General features: G+C 36.6%; 1 protein-coding gene across 3 annotated transcripts in view; it reads left to right on the forward strand.

The window, feature by feature from the left end:
- Smyd5 (SET and MYND domain containing, class 5) overlaps positions 1 to 19,834 on the forward strand; it is a 109,465-nt gene that overhangs the window by 68,887 nt on the left and 20,744 nt on the right. For all 3 annotated transcript variants that reach the window (XM_076188424.1, XM_076188426.1, XM_076188425.1), the window contains exon 5: positions 16,226 to 16,347. In XM_076188424.1, the coding sequence (XP_076044539.1) occupies positions 16,226 to 16,347 (122 nt within the window). The remainder of the gene's footprint in view (positions 1 to 16,225; positions 16,348 to 19,834) is intronic.

A 19,834-nucleotide genomic window follows, 5' to 3' on the forward strand; every position in this document is an offset into this window, starting at 1 on the left:
TCACTTATTGCAGAGTGCTTTTGGTAACTGCTCCTTGGGTGCTAATATCCCTATTCTCTTGTAACCATGTGGCTAATGCATCAAGATCTTCACAAGTGTTAGCAAAAGTCATCACCAGACTCTGAAGGTGTTTTTGAATGATATCCATCTTTCTCAAAACTGGGGTCCAGAATGAAAGAAATGCCAGGAATCAAAACTAAGAATACCTTTCAAGAGGTTCTCACTCTCTTCTTATGTAGCTGTGAAATTGTCTGATGAAGAGATATTTTCTTGGGCATCCAGCACTCCATCCAATTCAATCTCAAGGGCATGGGTTGTATTTGCCCTAGAGCTCCAATATATCAGTGCTACACTTCAGAGTTATTGTAGTAATTTTCTTCGGCTGAAGAAATTGAAAATTTCATTAATCACATGAAAAAAGATCACTGAACCCACATCAGCCTTTACCACATCTGCTCCTGCTAAGTTGAGACTATGGTTGTTACAGTTAATGAACACAATGTTTACATTTTTTTCACATAGGTGACATTGAACATTTCTGTGCATCCCCACTACAACACTAGCATTATCAAAACGAACAACCCTGCAGTTGTTGAAATCTAGACCAAAAGATTCTACACCACCCCGAATTCTTTCCTCAATGGATTCAGCATTTTTCCCCTCGAGCTTCATGTACCCAAGTAATGTCTCTTTCATAGTAAATTGGCCTTTTTTCAGGACTATATAGTGCAGAACTAAGGAATGCTGATCCTGGCATGATATATCTGGAGTAAAGTTACACATGACACCTTAGTACTTGCTTTCCCTGACATCTGTCACAAGTTTTACTCATATATTTTTAGCCAATAAGGCAATGAACTTGTACTGTATGACTAGAGATAGGTATGTAGCACTTCCTTTAGCCCTCTCTTTGTTTTTATCTAAGTGGTCTTTGAGGACTGGATCAAAGTCAGCAATGAATCACATGAGTGCCATAAAATTACCTTCACAGGCTTCACTTTTCCCAATGGAATCAATGCTTCCTTGGAATCCCAGATTTCTGGAAGCCAAGAACCTGATGAAGGAAAGAGTCTGTAACAATATCTGCTTTCCTTTGCCTCTCAACATTCAATTGCTGAATAAATTCCGTATCAATAGACTTCTCCTCCCTTATTTGCTCTTCTGCCTCTTTCCCTGCAATGAAGGCTCTTCTGTGTCAGGGTGTACACTTGTGTGTAGCTATTGGGAGTGCTGTTCTTCTGCTTCTCTCCACCATTAATTCCTTCTGGTGACTCCAACTTGGAAATCACATTCTGTGGAGTATATAGAAATAGAGCACAGCAAAAACAGTGGTGCTTTTTTGGATGGTGAATAGAGCAGCCAGGTTCTCTTCAAGATTTTGCCTTTACCATGTGCAAGTTTCCTGTAGAACCATGCCTCAGTCATTTTTCTATCCTTGCTCCCAGTAGCACAGGGCCCTTTTGAATTCTGAAATTTTTCAGCAACAATGGAAACAAGATTGTCACGATCTTCAAATATCAAGTGGTCAAATGAAATCAAACCAAAGTTGCCTCTCTGAATATAATCTGCTTCTGCTGCTTCTTCAAAGTTAATTTCTTGCTTCATCTCCTAATCATTGTCTTCTTTGTCTTCCCTGTCAGACTTCATAGAGAAATCCATTGAATTTTCTTCCTCAAGATCATGATCATCTTTACTTCCACTCACTAAATCCTCATTTAGAAAGCAACTTTCACTCTTTTTTTTGTCTTCACATTGAAAGCATCTGAAGAGCTAGGAAGCCTCTCTTCTTCCATTATCCTCTTTTCCTCATCTTTTCGTATGCGCTTACACTCAACTCAACATGCTTTGGTGGCGTAGCGATGTCTGCAAACCTGCATGAACAAAAAATAAATGAGTAGCTCGCCACCAAAACTTTGAAATATATTTATTCAATTTTTTTTTCTTTTCAACAAATCAAATATTTGGTGTATGTAGGCTATATATATGAGCTGTGTGTTTGGATACATAGTTTTTTGGGATTAGTGGGCATTTAAATGGCATTTAAATAGGGGGTAGACCGAACAATTCGATATATCCCTGTTTGATGTACCCCTGATGTGCTTATGAAACATAATTAAGGGGAATCAAGAAATGGCTGAACTGCATAATTTTTCAGCAGATATCTTGGTAGATACATAGATTTTGCTAATAATAGGCATACCACCAGAATCAGCACACTTTTGCATTCATGAAGCACCACATAAGAAACATGAAATATAGCATCAAGCATTGAAAAAATAAAAAACTCACCTGATGGTCTCATGCCATGTGCTGTAAACAAAACAGCTGGCTGTGTCACAAGACCAGCCAGTGGGCAGTGACCAACCCAATAGAAGCACCAAATTTTACCAGATTTTAAACAAAATCACCAAACATTTCAATACTTTTTCATCAGATTTCTCTAGATTCTCTCTGAAATGCACTCACATAACTTCAAAATTCTCTGAAAAAAATTCTCTAAAATTGAGAGTGAATTGATATTGCTGACGTGTTGTCTTGGGATTTTTGGAAGGGCAAGAATTAGAGAGACCAGATGTACCACCTCCCAAGAAGTGCTGTCCCTGGACATATAATAACCCCCCACCCCCCATGTGAGGGCCCTGCCTTGGATTTGTCAGACATGAGACTCAGTTGGGAATCATACAGTGAAGTCGTAGCTGATTATACATACATATACCAAAGGCTTTTTCCCCCCTTACACAGGGGGTTGCCAAAAAGAAAAGGCATAGAAACCACTCCCACCCATTCCATCCCCTACATATTCCACTCCCCTCCACCCTCCTCCCTCACTCTCATCTTGGCACCTCCTGGATGATGGGTCATCCCTGCGTCCTGTCCACTGCCCTGGGTCAGAAGCAGTGTCGCAAGACACAGTACATCCACAGCAAAGCCTCTTCATAAATTCAGCGACCCCCCCTCTCCGTCCCCTCATGCAGAAAAGGAGTATATGAGGAGAAATCGCTTTGGGCTGCATCAAACTATTTTTCATATTTTCTCACCCCCCATCCCCCCCACTCCCCCTCATGCATCATAGCATCATCCATACACAACCCTTCTCCATTCACCCCTATCTTCTGTCCTCTCCTGTCCTTCCTCAACAGACCTTCCTATCTTTTATAATGCCCCTTTTACCTCATCCATCCATCTCATCCTAGTATGCCCCTCATATTCAGTCCTTCCACCTCTGCCTTCCACACCTCTTTTACTAATCTTTCTTCACTCATTCTTTCCATGTGTCCAAACCATCTCAATACTCTTTCATCAACCCTATCTCCCAACTCCCTTTCCACCCCTGTTCTCCTCCTCACCTCTTCATTTCTCATCTCAAACACATTCAGACTCTTTCTCTCTTCCTCTCTTATAGGAAGGGGAGCTATGCTTGTGGTGTCCTATCTCTGTATCTCACAGTATCTAAATTGTTCTTAAATTTGTGTATAGATTTTACATGTACTATCATTCCGTCCAGTTTGTTCCATACATCCACCACTTTGTGGGGGAACCTTTTCTTTTTCAGGTCTCTTCTATAAATGTCCTTTTCGAGTTTCTTTCCATGTCCTCTTGTAATTCTCATATCCCAACTTAGTAACTCTTCTCTATCAAGGACTTCTATACCTTTCATGATTCTATAGATGATCAACAAGCCTCCTCTTTCTCTTCTTTGTTTCAGGGTCGGTAACTCTAGTTCTGACAGTCTCTCTTCATATAACAGTTCTGAAATTGTGGGGGCCATCTTTATAGTTGCTCTTTGGATTCTTTCAATTTTCCTTTTATTCTTTTTGGTACTGGGTGACCATAGTGTTGCTGCATACTCCAGTCTTGGTCTTATCAGTGTGACTAGTATTTTCTTTAGCATTTCTTTATCCAAGTAAGTAAATGCCACTTTTATTTATCTCAGTAAGTTGTAGGTTTCTCCAACAATTTTGTTTATGTTTATCAGATTACTTCCATGTCTTTTTCATATCCCACTTTCTTTACTTACTTTTCACCAATTTTATATTATCCTGATATCTGTTTTTACTTTTTCTAAATTCTATTATACTACATTTCTTAATGTTGAAGTCCACTTCCCACTTCTGACTCCATTCCCAAATTTTGTTCAGATCTCTCTGCAGCGACTCAGTCTATTTCAGTGCTCACTTTTCTCAACAGCTTTGCATCATCAGCAAAGAAGCTCATGTAACTGTCCACTGAAAAAGGAGGTCAAAGAACAATTACAAGTAGTGACTGGAAAGGTGGAAGAGTCAATCAAAGAAACAGACCTCATTGAAATAAAAAATCAATGGAAACAAGAACAGGAAAATAAAAAAATATCTTTTAGACATAATACAAAAGCAGATGGAGGAAAATACAAAAGAAACAGTTATGAAAGTAATCAACACCATTAAAACACCAATTGGAAAGAGTGACCATATACTAATAGAGTTTGAATTGAAAGAACAAAACAATGTAGGTAGGAATGATGAACATTGAGAAGGAAGATTAATGTACAATAAAACCAATTTTGTAAAAGTAAGAAAAAATTTCCAAAACACAAACTGGGATAAATTCTCTAAAGAGGAAACAAAGGTGGAAGACAAATGGAACATATTCAAAGAAGAGCACAAGGAAGGAATTAACAAATATGTACCAAAAAAGAAACAAAAAGAGATTTATATAGTGTTGCTATAATAAAAGGTGTAATGAGGCTAGAGACAGGAGAGACAAAGCCTGGAAAAAATTGAAAAAACAAAAAACAAAAAATCATCCAAATGGCAAACATATATAAAACTTGGGAAGGAATATGTAAATATATGCAGGAAAAAAAATTAAAAATATAATATCGACAAATGTAAAGATCAACCTAAACTCTTTTACAGATATATAAATGAAAAACTAAAGGATAAACACGAAATAGTGAAATTGCGTGAAGGAGATAAAGAATATATAAATGACACAGAAATGGAAGAAGTTATGATCAGACATTTCAGGTCTGTTTTTACAATTGAGAGCAACAAGAAAGATCACCCATAATGAAAGAAATAAAGGTAACACAAAAAGAAATAAGAGACCAAATAAAAACCTAGATGTCAGGAAATCACATAGACCAGATGGAATTGCAAATTGGATACTGAAAGAGTGTTTAGACGAACTGACGGATAACCTACACAAGATAAATAGACTTCTCACTCAAAGAAGGAAAAGTACCGCAAGATCGGAAAGATGCAAACATAGTACCAATATATAAAGTAGGAAGTACGGAAGATCCTACAAACTTCAGCCCGGTATCCCTTACAAACACAGTAGCAAAAATATGCGAAAAAGTCATATTTGGCTTTCGAAGTGGAAGATCATGCACCACAAACCTAATCTGCTTTTACTCAAGATTAATTGAGACAATACAAGAAATAGATGGCTGGGCAGACTGCGCCTTCTTGGATTTGCAGAAGGCATTCGACAAAGTACCACATAAAAAAATTAGTAAGAAAAATTGAAATAATAGGAGGAATACAAGGTAAGCTACTGGAATGGATGAAGGATTTCTTAATTGGGAGAAAAATAAAAGTGGTACTTAGAGACAAAAATTCGAACTGGGAAGATGTGAAAAGTGGTTTCCTGCAAGGCTCCGTATTGGCTCCTTTAATGTTTGCCATATATATAAATGATATGGATGAGGGAGTAAATTGTTACATGAACTTCTTTGCTGACGATGCCAAATTACTAAAGAAAGTAAAAACAGAAGAAGATTGCAGATTGCTGCAAGAAGACCTAAACAAAATATGGGAATGGAGTCCGAGATGTGAGGTGAACTTCAACATTAAAAAATGCAGCATAATGGAATTTGAAAAAAGCAAAAAGTATCAAGTCAATATAAAACTGGAAACAAAGAAGTCAAAAAAGTCAATTCAGAAAGGGACCTGGGAGTAATCATCTCAAGTGACTTGACACCCAATAAACATATCAGTAAATTACTTGGAGAGACTTATAACTTATTAAGATAAATGAAAGTGGCCTTTGACTACATAGATGAGGAGATGGTAAAAAAAAATAGTTGTTACACTAATAAGACCTAAACTAGAATATGCTGCAACACAGTGGGCACTTAGCACAAAGAAGAACATAAGAAAATTAGAAAGAATCCAAATAGCAGCGACAAAAATGGCACCTACACTGTTAAATTTGACGTACGAACAAAGATTGAAGAAATTACATCTGTCAACACTGGAACAGAGAAGAGAAAAAGGTGATTTTTGATTGACCATTTACAGAATTATGAAAGGGATGGAAATTCTTGATAGAGACGACTTATTAAAGTGGGACAAAAGAGAAACAAGAGGACACAAAAAGAAACTAAAGAAAGACAGCTACAGAAGAGACCTGAAGAAAAAATATAGCTTCCCACGTAGAGTGATTGATGTCTGGAACAAACTAAATGGAGAAACAGTAAATGCCAGAACTATACATGATTTTAAGAATAAACTGGATGTGGAGAGATACGAAAATGGGTCACTACAAGCATAGCTCTCATCCTGTAAAATACAACTAGGGAAATACACTCTCATCCATGTTGTTCACACAAATTGTAAACATTATTGGAGCCAGTACCAATCCCTGTGGAACTCCACTAATCACCTCTTCCCAAGTAGAACCTTTATCTCTGAGCACTACTCTCATTTTTCTTCCATGCAAGAAATCCTCCATCCATTCTAGTAGTTTACCTTGTACCCCTCCTATGGTTTTCAGTTTTCCTAATAGTTTTCTATGTGGCACTTTATCAAAAGCTTTTTGTAGATCTAGGAAAGCACAATCAGCCCATCCGTCCCTTTCCTGTATTATATCTAATAGTCTTGAGTAAAAACAGATCAGATTTGTGGCACATGATCTTCCCTGTCTGAATCCAAACTGTCTCGGGTTTAGTATGTTGTTCTCTTCCAGATGTTTTGTCCATCTATTTTTGATAACTTTTTCACAAATTTTGGCTACAGTACTTGTAAGGGAAACCGGTCTGTAATTTGTTGGGTCTTGTTACCTCCTTTATATATTGGTATGATGTTGGCTTTTCTCCAGTCTTCTGGTATTTTTCCTTACTAAGTGAACAAATTATTATATATATTTTGCCTACCAATTCTTCTTTACACTCCTTTAGTATCCAGTTTGTTGACCAAAACCTGTGCTTGCTACTGAGTGTAGTATATATAATATATTTTTTTTTGTTGAGTTTCAATGTCAAATCGATGTGTGGACCAAAGGACATGTGAGTATCAAAAATGATGCCTGGGATTTTAGAATTCTTTTCTAATGGAAGGATTTGGCCATTCAATTTTACTATTAAACATTTCTCTGATTCGTGTTTGTCTGGGGTGAGTAAAGTTATGATTTGTAAAGGGAAGGCTCAATTCTGTTTTTTCTGAGCTGCTGTTCTGGTTTATTCAAGTAATTGTAGGTGTTATTAGCATCTGTTTTATAGTTGCTGAGGTAGGTTATTATCATTAAGTCATGGGTGAGTGCATTGGTGTTATGCTCCAGATCTGGCATGGACAGATAACTTAAAATTATGAATAATGTAGGTGAAAATATAGTTCCTTGGGGTGACTCACACCTCATTACAGTCTTTTATTCACAAATATATTTTTGTTTTGGGTTACTCTGCATCATGTCAGCTAAGAGCTTAGCCATTTCATGTAGTTGTTGTGAATGCTAGTGGAAATATGTCAGGGACCTTATTAAATGCCTTGTTTATGACTAGTACCACCATAACTTCTTTCTGGTTATGCTTTCATGTTCAAACCTTCCAACATATGTTGAGTGATGTTTGTGACAATGTGCTAGTGGAGTTACCCTCCTTGATCTGTGTTGGTTTGGGGAGGTGGGCAGATTTATTGTGGTTCTTTGTTTCATTCTGCAATCAGTATTCCCATCAGTTGGATATGGTAGGTAGTCCCTTCTTGAATCCTATGTTGGTTTGGGAAGAAGGGCATGTTATTTATGTTTCTTTCTGTAATCAGTCTTTCCATCAGCTGGATATGGTGAATTATTATTATTATTGATGATTATTATTATTAATATTATTATTATTTATTTATTTTTATTTATCTTTTTTTTCCATCTGGGGTATTGGTTGCATGTTATTGTGGGGTTCAAGGCTGCTCAATAGCATGCAGCTGGTACTTTAGGATCTAATTGGGGTGCCTCTACAGACCAGGGGCCAAATTTATAAGAGATCCTAACCCTTGTGGTGGAGATTTTTTCTAAATCCCTATGTTGGTGACCTAAATGCTTATGCCGAGACATAACCTTGATATTATGGACAGCCGTTGTAGGTAAAATTTTCGTCATTTTGAAGATTTATGTCTAGACTTAGGGGTTAGGACCTTTTATAAATTTGGCCCCTAGGGCCGAATTTATAAAAGATGTTATGCAAGGAAGGGAGTGGGTGGAGGATGGGGGTGAGGGAATGTGTATATACTTAGTTATATTTACCTAGTTGTATTTTATGGGACAAGAGCTATGCTTGTAGTGACATGTTTTCGTATCTTTTTCATCCAGTTTATTCTTAAAATCTTATATAGTTTTGGCACTCGCTGTTTCTTCGTTTAGTTTGTTCCAGACATCAATCACTCTATGTGGGAAGCTATTCTTTTTCAAATCTCTTCTGTAACTGTCCTTCTTTAGCTCCATCTCATGTCATTTTGTTTCTCTTCTGTCCCATTTTAATAAGTTGTCTCTATCAAGAACTTCCATCCCATTCATAATTCTGTAAATGGTCAACAAATCACCTCTTTCTCTGTTCCAGTGTTGATAGATGTAATTTATCCAGTCTTTGTTTGTATGTCAAATTTGAAAGTGCAGGTGCCATTTTTGTCGCTATTTGAATTCTTTTTAATTTTCTTATGTTTTTTTGTGCTAGGTGCCCATAGTGTTGCAGCATACTCTAATTTAGGTCTTATCAGTGCAGCCACTATTTTCTTTACCATCTCTTCATCCATGTAGTCGAAGGCCACTTTCATTGATCTTAATAAATTAAAAGTCTCTCCAACTAATTTATTGACATGTTTATCAGGTGTCAAGTCACTTGAGATAATCACTCCCAGGTCCCTTTCTGAGTTGACTTTTTTGGCTTCCTTGTTACCAATTTTATGATGACCCGATATTCTATTTTTGCTTATTCCAAATTCCATTATACTACATTTCTTAATGTTAAAATTAATTTCACACCTCTGACTTCATTCCCATATTTTGTCCAGGTCTTCTTTGTAGCGATCTGCAATCTTCTTCTGTGATTACTCTCTTAAGTAATTTGGCATCATCAGCAAAGAAGTTCATGTAACACTTCACTCCCTCATCCATATCATTTATATATATGGCAAACATTAAAGGAGCCAATATAGAGCCTTGCAGAATGCCACTTATTATATCTTCCCAATTTGAATTTTTGTCTCTGTACCACTCCTATTTTTCTCCCACTCAAGAAATCCTTCATCCATTCCAGTAGCTTACCTTGTATTCATCCTATTATTTCAATTTTTCTTGTTAACTTTTTATGTGGTGGTTTGTCAAAAGCCTTTTACAAATCCAAGAAGGTGCAACCTGCCCAGCCATCTCTTTCTTGTATTATCTCAATTAATCTTGAGTAAAAGCATATTAAGTGTGTGGTACACAATCATCCACTTCTAAAGCCAAGTTGTTTAGGGTTTAATATTTTATTCTCTTCCAAGTGTTCGATCCATTTGTTTCTGATAACCTTTTTGCATATTTTTGCTATTGTGCTTGTAAGGGATACCGGTTTGAAGTTTGTAGGATCTTCTTTGTTTCCTCCTTTATATATTGGTACTATGTTTGCATCTTTCCAATCTTGCAGTACCTTTCCTTTTTTGAGTGAAAAGTCTATTATCTTGTATAATTTGTCCGTCAGTTTGTCTATACACTCTTTCAATATCCAATTTGCAATTCCATCCGGTCCATGCGATTTCCTAATATCTAGGTTTTTTATTTGGTCTCTTATTTCTTTTTGTGTTACCTTTATTTCTTACATTTTAGGAGATCTTTCTTGTTGTCCATCTTCCCAAATTTGTGAGCTCTCAATTGTAAAAACAGACCTGAAATGTCTGATCATAACTTCTGCCATTTCTGTGTCATCTATATATTCTTTATCTCCTTCATGCAGTTTTACAATTTTGTGTTTGTCTTTTAATTTATCATTTACATATCTGTAAAAGAGTTTAGGTTGATCTTTACATTTGTCTATAATATCTTTTTCATAGTTTCTTTTTTTTTCCTGTGTATATTCACATATTTGTTCCTAAGTTTTATATATATTTGCCATTTGGCTGTTTTTTTGTTTTTTTGTTTTTTTCCATCTTTTCCAGGATTTGTCTCTTCTGTCTTTAGCCTCACTGCACCTTTTGTTATACCAACACTTTATATAAATCTCTTTTTGCTTCTTCTTTGGTACATAGTTATCAATTCCTTCCTTGTACTTTTCTTTGAATATGTTCCATTTGGTCCATCTTTGCTTCCTCTTTGGAGAATTTATCCCATTTTGTGTTTTGGAATTTTTTTCTTAGTTTTACAAAATCCGTTTTGTTGTATATTAATTTTCCTTCTCTATGTTTTTTATTCCTTCTTACATAATTTTGTTCTTTTAATTCAGACTCTTATTAGTATATGGTCACTCTTTCCAATTGGTGTTTTATACTCCATTTTGTTCATGATATCCGGTTCAGAAGTTAACATTAAGTCTAGTTTCAACAGTTCCTCATAATTTCTATATCTAGTGTTTTCCTTAACCCATTGTGTTAAGGTATATTCGATGGTCATATCCAGCAGAATGTTGCTCCAAAGTTCTCCCCCTTTTACTATTATTTCTTCCCAGATTATATCCTTTGCATTAAAATTACCCGTAATTACTATGTTACCATCCTCTTTCAGTAACTCATTTAGCACATTCATTGTGTCTTCAAGTAATTTAGAATTATCACTATCAAACCAAGCCTGTGTTTTTGGTGGCACATATACTACTGCAAATTTTCTACTTTTCATATTTTTATTTACAAATTTAATCATAATTAATTCCACATTATATTTGCCTTCATATCTCTTTGTCACATTTAAACCCTTTTTGGTCAATATCATGACACCTTCCTGTTTGTCTGCACTATTTTTTGTCCAGTGGTTGTTTAGACCTTGTCCCACCATACTTGTTGATAGAGGGCCTTTCAGTTTTGTCTCCACAGTTTCCATAATGTCAGGTTTCTCTATTTCCAGATAGTCGTTTAGTTCATTAATTCCAGAGGTCATTAATACCATCGATACTTGTGTATGCCACTTTTTTAAGTTTCCATTTTTCTGATGTACTATTTTTTCAGTCTCAGGTCCAGCACTCTCCAATTTTTTTTTTTTTCCCGTCTCTGTTGTTTTCTCATTTCTATCGGCTTCAATTCTGAGAGCCTTGTCTTTCTCTTTTTCCTCACTCATTTCCTTTTTTATCCATATATGTGAATTTCTAGCTGTTTGCTAATTTAACCAATTTCGATAGTACCTCCTCAGCTATCAATTGAATTCTTAGTTTTATTTTCAGAGGTCTATGTTGTTTTTCTTTGAGTATTTGCCTATCCTGTGATTCTCATCAATTTCTTTGTCAAAATTTTGCCCTTCGTCCTGAATTTTTTTTCAGAATTTCTTTAGCTATTTCCTTTTCCTCCTTTTCTCTCTGGTATTTATACACATTGTGTTTTTCTTGGATACTATGGACCACAGTGCATTTACCTTTGTCAACTGTATCTCTCACACAATTTTTCTTTTAGTTATTTTCATAAATGTTACTTTTGTATTTCCCTCCATTTGCTTTTGTACCATTTCTCTAAAGGATATATATATATATATTTTTTCCTGTTCTTGTTTCCATTGATTTTTTATTTCAAGGGGGTCTGTTTCTTTGATTGACTCTTCCACCTTTCTGGGCACTACTTGTAATTGCTCTTTGACCTCCTTTTTCAGTTCTTCATTTTTATTTTTGTCCTCATTTTTCATTCTTTTTTATGTGAATGATATTTTGATCCAGCCTGAAGGGATTTTGCCCTGTCTTCTCTTTTTCTGCATGAGGGGATGGAGAGAGGTGGGTGCCAATTAAATGAAGCGGCCTTGCTGTGGATGTACTGTTTCTTGCTACATTGCTCCTGACCAAGGGCAATGGGATAAATACAGGGATGACCCATCATCCAAGAGGAGCCAAGATCAGAGGGAGGGAGGGGTTGAATAGGAGTGGAGCATTTTGGGGGAGTGGATTTTGTGCCTTTGATTTTTGGCTACCTCCCTTGTAAAGGGGAAAAGGCTGTTGGTATATCTATGTATGTATAAATATTTTTTTTTTTCTGGGAGGGTGTTTCTCGACATTTGTAATATGATTTTATATTTCCAGATTGTTAAAAATTTGTTATACAGCCAAGAGTGATTGAAAGTCCTTTATTACATTTGGCTCATGGTGTCATGGCTGTTTGAGATCTTATCTGGGCTTTCTCCATGGAAGTTTTTAGATTTATTTATTGTATTTTTTACATCTTCCTTAGAGAAAGGGGAGATGGGATCTGTGTCTAGGTTTATGTTATGCATCTCTTAATTATCTTCCTGTTTCTGGAGTTGTGGATTTGAAACATGTTTGAGAGAAGTGCTTGTTGATACCATACTGCTGAATGGTAATAAGACTGGTCTTTAGGTTGCTCCAACTGCTGAATGGCTTGAAGTTGTTTTTTTTTTCTTTCTTTTTTTTTTTTAGCACTTCACTTTTTTCAAATTTCTTTCTTCTAGCTCTTTATTTTGTTTGTGATGACTTTGTTAATTTGATCAGTTTTTGCTCATGTTATGTGGGTTTCAGTTGCTTTTAAGTTTATTTTTTCATAGTGGCCATTTCTGGTGTACAATTGGAGTTGTATTTTTTCCTGTAGCTTTTTCAATTGTCTTGTTGGCCCTCTGTATGGTCACTGGGATCTCTTCAACTGCTTTATTTATGAATGGAAACTGGGCAATATTAAAAGTATCAAAGTTCTTCGGTATTTCCTCTGAATAACTTTACCAATTTGCTTTCTTGTAGTTTATGAATGTTTTGTTTTTTTTGTATGTAGGGTTTAATTTCCCTTGAAATCCGATGGTGATCTTTTTTAGAAAGTGGTCATATGGGAGATAATGTACAGTTTTCCATGTTTGTGTTTGGAAATAGGTTGAGCTCATGGGAAAAGATTTATTGGCTGTGTTGAAGAGGTTTGGTGTTTCCTTAAGTTTAATATAATTAAATTGGTAAGTTAGTCTTGTATTTTGTTTCCTCTTTAACCAGGTGTTTGTATTTTCAATCTAATTGGGTGATGTGTTCTTTCACCTGCCACTGTGTGGTTTATTAGTGTGTTGAAAGGCTTGAGTTGAGGGATGTAGCCCCATGGGGCTGATGTAGAAGGTGATGTTTAGGTTTTTGTAATGTTGTAAGTTGGTTTCTTTATATGTGTTTGGGTTGTTATTATTTCTGTTGTACATACATACATACATATACCAAGGCTTTTTCCCCCTTCCAAGGGAGGTAGCCAAAAAGGGAAAGGCATAAAAACACTCCCACCCATTTCATCCCTAAATACACTCCACACCCCTCCCACCCTCCCTCTCATCTGAGCACCTCCTGGATGACGGGTCTGTTGTAGCATCCATTAATGATTTCTACTTTCTTTTGTTGGATAGAATTATGCTGTTGTTTATTAGTTATAAGTCCACCTTTGTTTAGTGTTGTCTTTCTTGACTATGGTGTATTCTGTCATTATGGGTAGTATTAATTGTGGTGTTAGTTTTGTTTCATATAGTAGTGCTCTGTGCTTATATAGTTGAAGGAGTTCTATGACTTTGTTTATGATGCTCTTGATGTGGTGGTCCAGCAAGATTGACAGCAAAGCTGCCCATTTTCAAAACCTGTCAACCTTCTCACCTCCATCAAGAGGTGCTGCCCTGAGTGGCTGACACTCAGTCTCTGGATTGGGTCCAAGATCTCTACCAACTTTAACTGTATCATTTACACTTTTTTACACATGAACACCTGACAAAAAGTGTCTGCAAGTATATATTTTCTATATCTTTTGGGTCCCTTCAGCCATTGGATAATTATGTTACTCATTTCTGTGTTCAACAATAGCCTTAGGATTCTTCACATCCATCTGTCTTGCATTCTTCCCATATTACCTCTTCACAATTAAAGTCACCCTTTATGTATTGTTTTGCTTCTTTTTTAAGTTATTCTCTCTCATTGCTCGGCTGTGTTTCTTAATCTTTCTACTCTGAGGTTTTCCATATTTAATTTTTTGGTGGGATGTATGCCACATGGTGTGTTTTTTCACACACAACCCTCCACTTGTATATCTTAAATTCATTATATCAGCCATTTCTCCCATTTCCATCTCTTCCACCTTAATGCTCTTTCACACTGCTATGATTTTTTCCTTTTTGTCCAAACTCCACATTATTATACTTTCCCCAACCCATCTGAGCATCAATATTTCCACTGAGGTTGATTTTGGCAAAGCACATTGTGTCAAGTTCTTTCTCCATTAGATAATAATTTTTTTCTACTTTTGCTTATATCATTCCATCTATATTTGTATACACATTATCTAATCTTTTTAATTTTTTCCTTCACATTCTTTTCCCTTTGAACCTATTTTTAGGAATCATTTCCACATCTGGTTTGTTCTTCAATAAAACTATCCTCTCCTGTTCATTCCCCATTTATTATTTTATTTCCTTGGTTTCTACTAATTAATTTGTTTTCTTTGTTGCATATCTTCTTACCTAAATATTCTTGAATTTATCTCTACTTTCTAGTTTCAATGTCATGGTGTTGTGTGATTTGAGTTCTGTTGCTGATTTCTGAGGGGAGGTCTCCTTTCTATATATATATATATATATATATATATATATATATAATATATATATATATATATATATATATATATATATATATATATATATATATGTATTTAAGCTTTGTTCTAATTTGTCTAAATAAATTTAGGTAATTAATCTGTCCATCTCCCTCAACAAGCATGGATGGAGAGCCATTGTACCAGCACACTTCTTACAAACATCACTCAAGTGTTGAAGGAATTTAGTAAGAAAACACCCCCAGAAAGAGTTGTTATAGTGGCAGTAGACAAAGTTTGAAAGTTCCTACACATCTGTCTGTATACCAAGGGCTTCTTCCCACGTATATGGGAGGTAGCCAAATCAAGGCTCACACCCACTCCAATCCATTCCACTCCCATTCACTACCCTTATCTACCTCTTATTGTAGCTCTTCATGGATGAAGGATCCCTGTCTCCTGCCCACTACCCAAGTCAGAAGTAATGCAGTAACCTGTGCAGTTCCTACACATATATAAAAAATATCTTAGAGACATCCACAGCAACAAGAAATGGCTAACAAACTTCTTAGATAGCGGACAGTGCATAGTCACCCAAAACAACCAAATGTTTGGGACCAAAAGATTGTACAATGGAGTTCCCCAAGGACCCATACTCTTACTTACATTGTTGAATCTCCTCACAAGTGATCTCACCAAATCAGATCTGTGTGAGTGGTCACTAGAGGCAAATGTGGTGGAATTAGTAAGCATGCCTGCCTAGAGAGGGGGAAATTCTGGGTTCAATTCCCAGGCAGTGCCAGCTTTTCAGTCATGCTCCCTATCACACATGGTGCAGTGAATAAGATCTCTGCAGCAGTGCACATTGCTGGACTGGCAGGGCCCAGGGAAGGGAGATGTGCAAGTGGTCACTAGAAACAACTGTGGTGTAATCAATAAGCATGCCTGTCCAGACAGTGGGGGTTCCTGGGGTTGATTCCCGGTAGGTGCCAGCTTTTCAGTGATGCTCCCTTTCATGCAAGATCCACATCATAATACCAAAGAATTCACATATGTGGGTGACCTGATAATAAACCAGCAAAACAACTACATAATAGCTGCTAAAAACATACACACTAATGTAACACATATCTTCCTAAAAATATATATATAGGAGGGCCTTAGTTCCATTGCTGACTAATGTGGGAATGCAGGTTTCCAGTAAAATTCAAAGCAACAGTTGTTATTGTAGCAGAGAGTATGGTATGCTAATACAGTAGTTATGTACTTATGTATTTGTACTGTGCACCTATCCCAGTTTCAGTAGATTGTTTTTCAAGCAGGCAAGCTATTGTTCTCAAGATTGTAAGGATAGTGCCTGGAACCAGTACCACAAGACCTTGTGCTTGTATTCCTTCACACCAGAACCATCACACCCCCTTGTTGTTCTTCAAGAAGCTTGGAAGTAAGTTTACAGTGGTAGAACTAGTTAAGTAGGGCTTTTAGTAAGACTTTATTTTGGTGAGTAATTTATGAAAGTAAGACTCTTCCACATACTAATAGAGGAAAGGTCATTGTTTTTTTAATAATGTAATTCATAAACTTGTCTTAGACAGGTAGAAGGTATTGCTTTTTCATGTACAATTGACTTATTGGCGTTGTTTCCTGTTGTTTGCCTCTTTCAGAAACAATTATTCACAGTCAAAATGCATGATTTATATGAATTAAACCTTCTCTAATTTGAACAAATGAGGGGAGACCCAGATCAAATTAGTCAAAAGACCAGATTGTTTTAGGGTTACCTCTGGTACCTCCGTGCAACAAGAACTCACTAGAATGCACATACAGTACTACCTCTCATTAACGGACGTTAATTAGCTGTGTTTGCGGTGTTTTCACTGTGTTTTTGGTGCTGTTGTTTAGTGCTGTGCAATCACTATGCCACCCAAAAACCACTCCAAATCAACAGATTATTCACATCAACGGACACCGTTACCCCCCTTTTAGTCCATTAATGAGAGGTAGTACTGTACTAAAACAGCACAGAGCATATCCTTGTACTCACCAAAACATGGTTGTAACTGAAATCTAAAAATGTTAGTATGGTAAATTTTTATTTTAACCATTTAATCACAATCACTTCAGTAGTACATGTAATATTAACCATATTACACTGTAATACTGTATATTGTAACATTGTACTATATAGAGTAATACTGGATGATTGCTGCAAACATTCCAGGCACATATTTTCACATTTTAATTTTTTCTATGAAATTTCTTCTCAATACAAAATAAACACAGATAAACAATAGCACCCATATTTCTGTAATAATATATAATATGCCTTCCTGATCTCTTTGCCATAATTTTTTATTATCTCCATTCTACTATCACCTTCTCAGCTTAACCCCGTGCAGTCCTCTAATCTAAAGCAGGGAGATTATGCATGCATGCATATGTGCAGTCTCCATGTGGAACTGCATATATGTGGACATATCCAAGTTTCTATATTCAGTTGGATATTCTCCCCCTCCCCCTGTGGTAGGAGGGAGAAGAATTATGTCACTGTTTTTCCCATGCATGTTATAAAAGGCAACTTAGTGGGATGAAGTAATAGGACTAGGGATCCTGCTCTGTATGTTTATCCTATGAAAAGTCAAGAGGGTCTGGAAGGAGAACTTCAACCAGGACACTAAAGATTTGGTCATTACCGTACCTGGTTGTGATAGAGATAAAAGTAAAAGGGAAGAGATTGGCAGTTTGTCTGAAGAAAGATGTATGTGTTAACATTGATTGAAAGTAAGTTGAAAGGGAAGGGTGATTTTGAGTTTGGGAGTGTGGTGGAGTGTCAGGAATGATGAGGGGGTGAGAGAGGGAAGGAGTGGCTCTGATGGTAAATAATGAGAAAGGAAAACAACTAGTGGAGTGAAGGAAAGTGTCTTCAAAGTTAATGGTATGGGAAATGTGGGTTTTTGTGAGTACAAATGGAACTGGTAGTGAGAAAAGTGAAGAGGAAAGGGAAGTGTTTTGAGTAGATTTGAATGAGTGTTTAGGGAGTTTTGGAAGGAATGTAAACATGGTGTTGGGGGATCTTAATACTAGAGTAGGGGATGGGGCAATAGATAGAGTAATAGAGAGGTTTGTGGTACCAGATAAAAATCTTTGTGGAGAGATGATCAGAAAGGGAGTTGATGAAAGCAAACACTGTTTAAGAAGAGAGCCAAACATGAATATATATGGGAAAGGGTGGTGGATGGAAGAGTGGTTGATAGGGCACCAATGGACTGTAGTGGTATCCAAAGGAAGGATAGGAAGAGTTCTGTGTGTTCATATTCTCAGGGGACAGTGGGGGAGTGTTTGATAATTTTTTTTATAAAAGGGAAATTGAGAGTGGAGAAAAAGGGGAGGAAGAAAAAGGGTGGAAGGTAGAAATTTGCTGAGAGTTAATAAATTGAATGAAAAGAAAAAGTAGAAAGAGTACCAGAAGAAGCAGAGAGAAAAATGGGAAGTAGTAAGAGGTAGAAGGGAGGTAGGAGTAGAAGAATGGGTATATTTCAAGGAAGAAATGACAATGTGTACAAAGATGGTATGTAGAATGAGGAGGATGGGTGGGAATAGAAGGAAGGGTAGTGAATAGTGGGATGAAGTGTTGAAGACAGTAGGAGAGGAGAAAAAGTGAGCATATTAAGACAGCAGTGCAGGACTTGCAGTAATAGGTTTGAATTGGACAAAATTAGATTTAAGAAGGAAATAGGCAAGAACTGATTTACCAATAGAGTGGTCAACAGATGGAATTGACTTGATAACCATGAAGTGGGCACTGACACTATCAGTTGTTTTAAGAAAAGGTTAGACAACTTTATGGATGGGGATATGTGGTGATAGACATGGAACTGCCTAGTGTAGGCCTTATGGTCTCTTGTAGTCTCCTTTTTATATTCTTATGTGTAGGATTGGTTGCAACAGTTAAAGGGTGCAGATGTACAGTACAGATGTTAATGGAAGACAAGTCAGTAAGGGGAAGATGGGTAGTGTTTCAGAGAATTGCTGAATGTAGAGGAGTTAATGATTGATTGTGGCAGTGGCAACTAAGAAAGTGACTGTGATAGAAGAGGAAAATGACAGCTATTGGAAAAGATTAGGTACAGAGAGCATTGAAAATGATGAAAGCTGGTAAGCCACTTGGCTTGGATGGGTGTCATCCACTGTTTAATAAAGAGAAGAAAAGTTGTTGTGAATTGACTAATGAGGTTGTTTAGTGTGTACCTAGGGGAAAGGAATATGCTGGAGGAGTGCTTATATAAATCTGCTTTACAAAGGAAAAGGTGACAAATGTGAATGTTATAGTTTTAGAGAGATCAATTTGTTGAGCGTAGATGGGAAGGCATATGGGAAGCTGTTAATTGAGAAGAGTAAGACGAGAACAGAGGGAGTAATTTGTAAGAAATAATGTGGGTTTAGGAAAGGTAAAGGGTGCATGAATCAGATTTTTGTGGTAAGGCAGATTTACACAAAGTGGCAGCAAAAGATGTAGATGTTATTTGGGCCATTATGAATCTAGATAATGTTTAAGGTTGACAGGAAGGTATTATGGGAGGTATTACAGGTATATAGGATTGTGGGAAAGCTGTTAAGGGCAGTTGAAAGTTGTGTTATGGTTGGGAATGGTGAGAGTAAGTGGTTTGAAGTCAAGGTTGTGTTATGTCACCATGGCTGTTCAATGTGTAAAAACCACACTTGGTTGCACCTCCACAGCATTGTTCCTAACAGTCAGCAAAATAAAGACACTTAACAAATTATACAAAATAAAGCATCAAAACTAATAAGAGGATGAACCAAAACCACCCCAAACAGACACCTGCACCCAGAAATAAAAATCCCCCCTTTGAATGTCATATACAAATAATAGGTACAGAATTCTATGCTGAAGTTCTCAGCCCCACTCACTC

Source organism: Oratosquilla oratoria, chromosome 7 (genome assembly GCF_046742065.1).
Source record: "Oratosquilla oratoria isolate Oo_2021 chromosome 7, ASM4674206v1, whole genome shotgun sequence".
In the NCBI taxonomy this organism is placed as follows: domain Eukaryota; kingdom Metazoa; phylum Arthropoda; class Malacostraca; order Stomatopoda; family Squillidae; genus Oratosquilla; species Oratosquilla oratoria.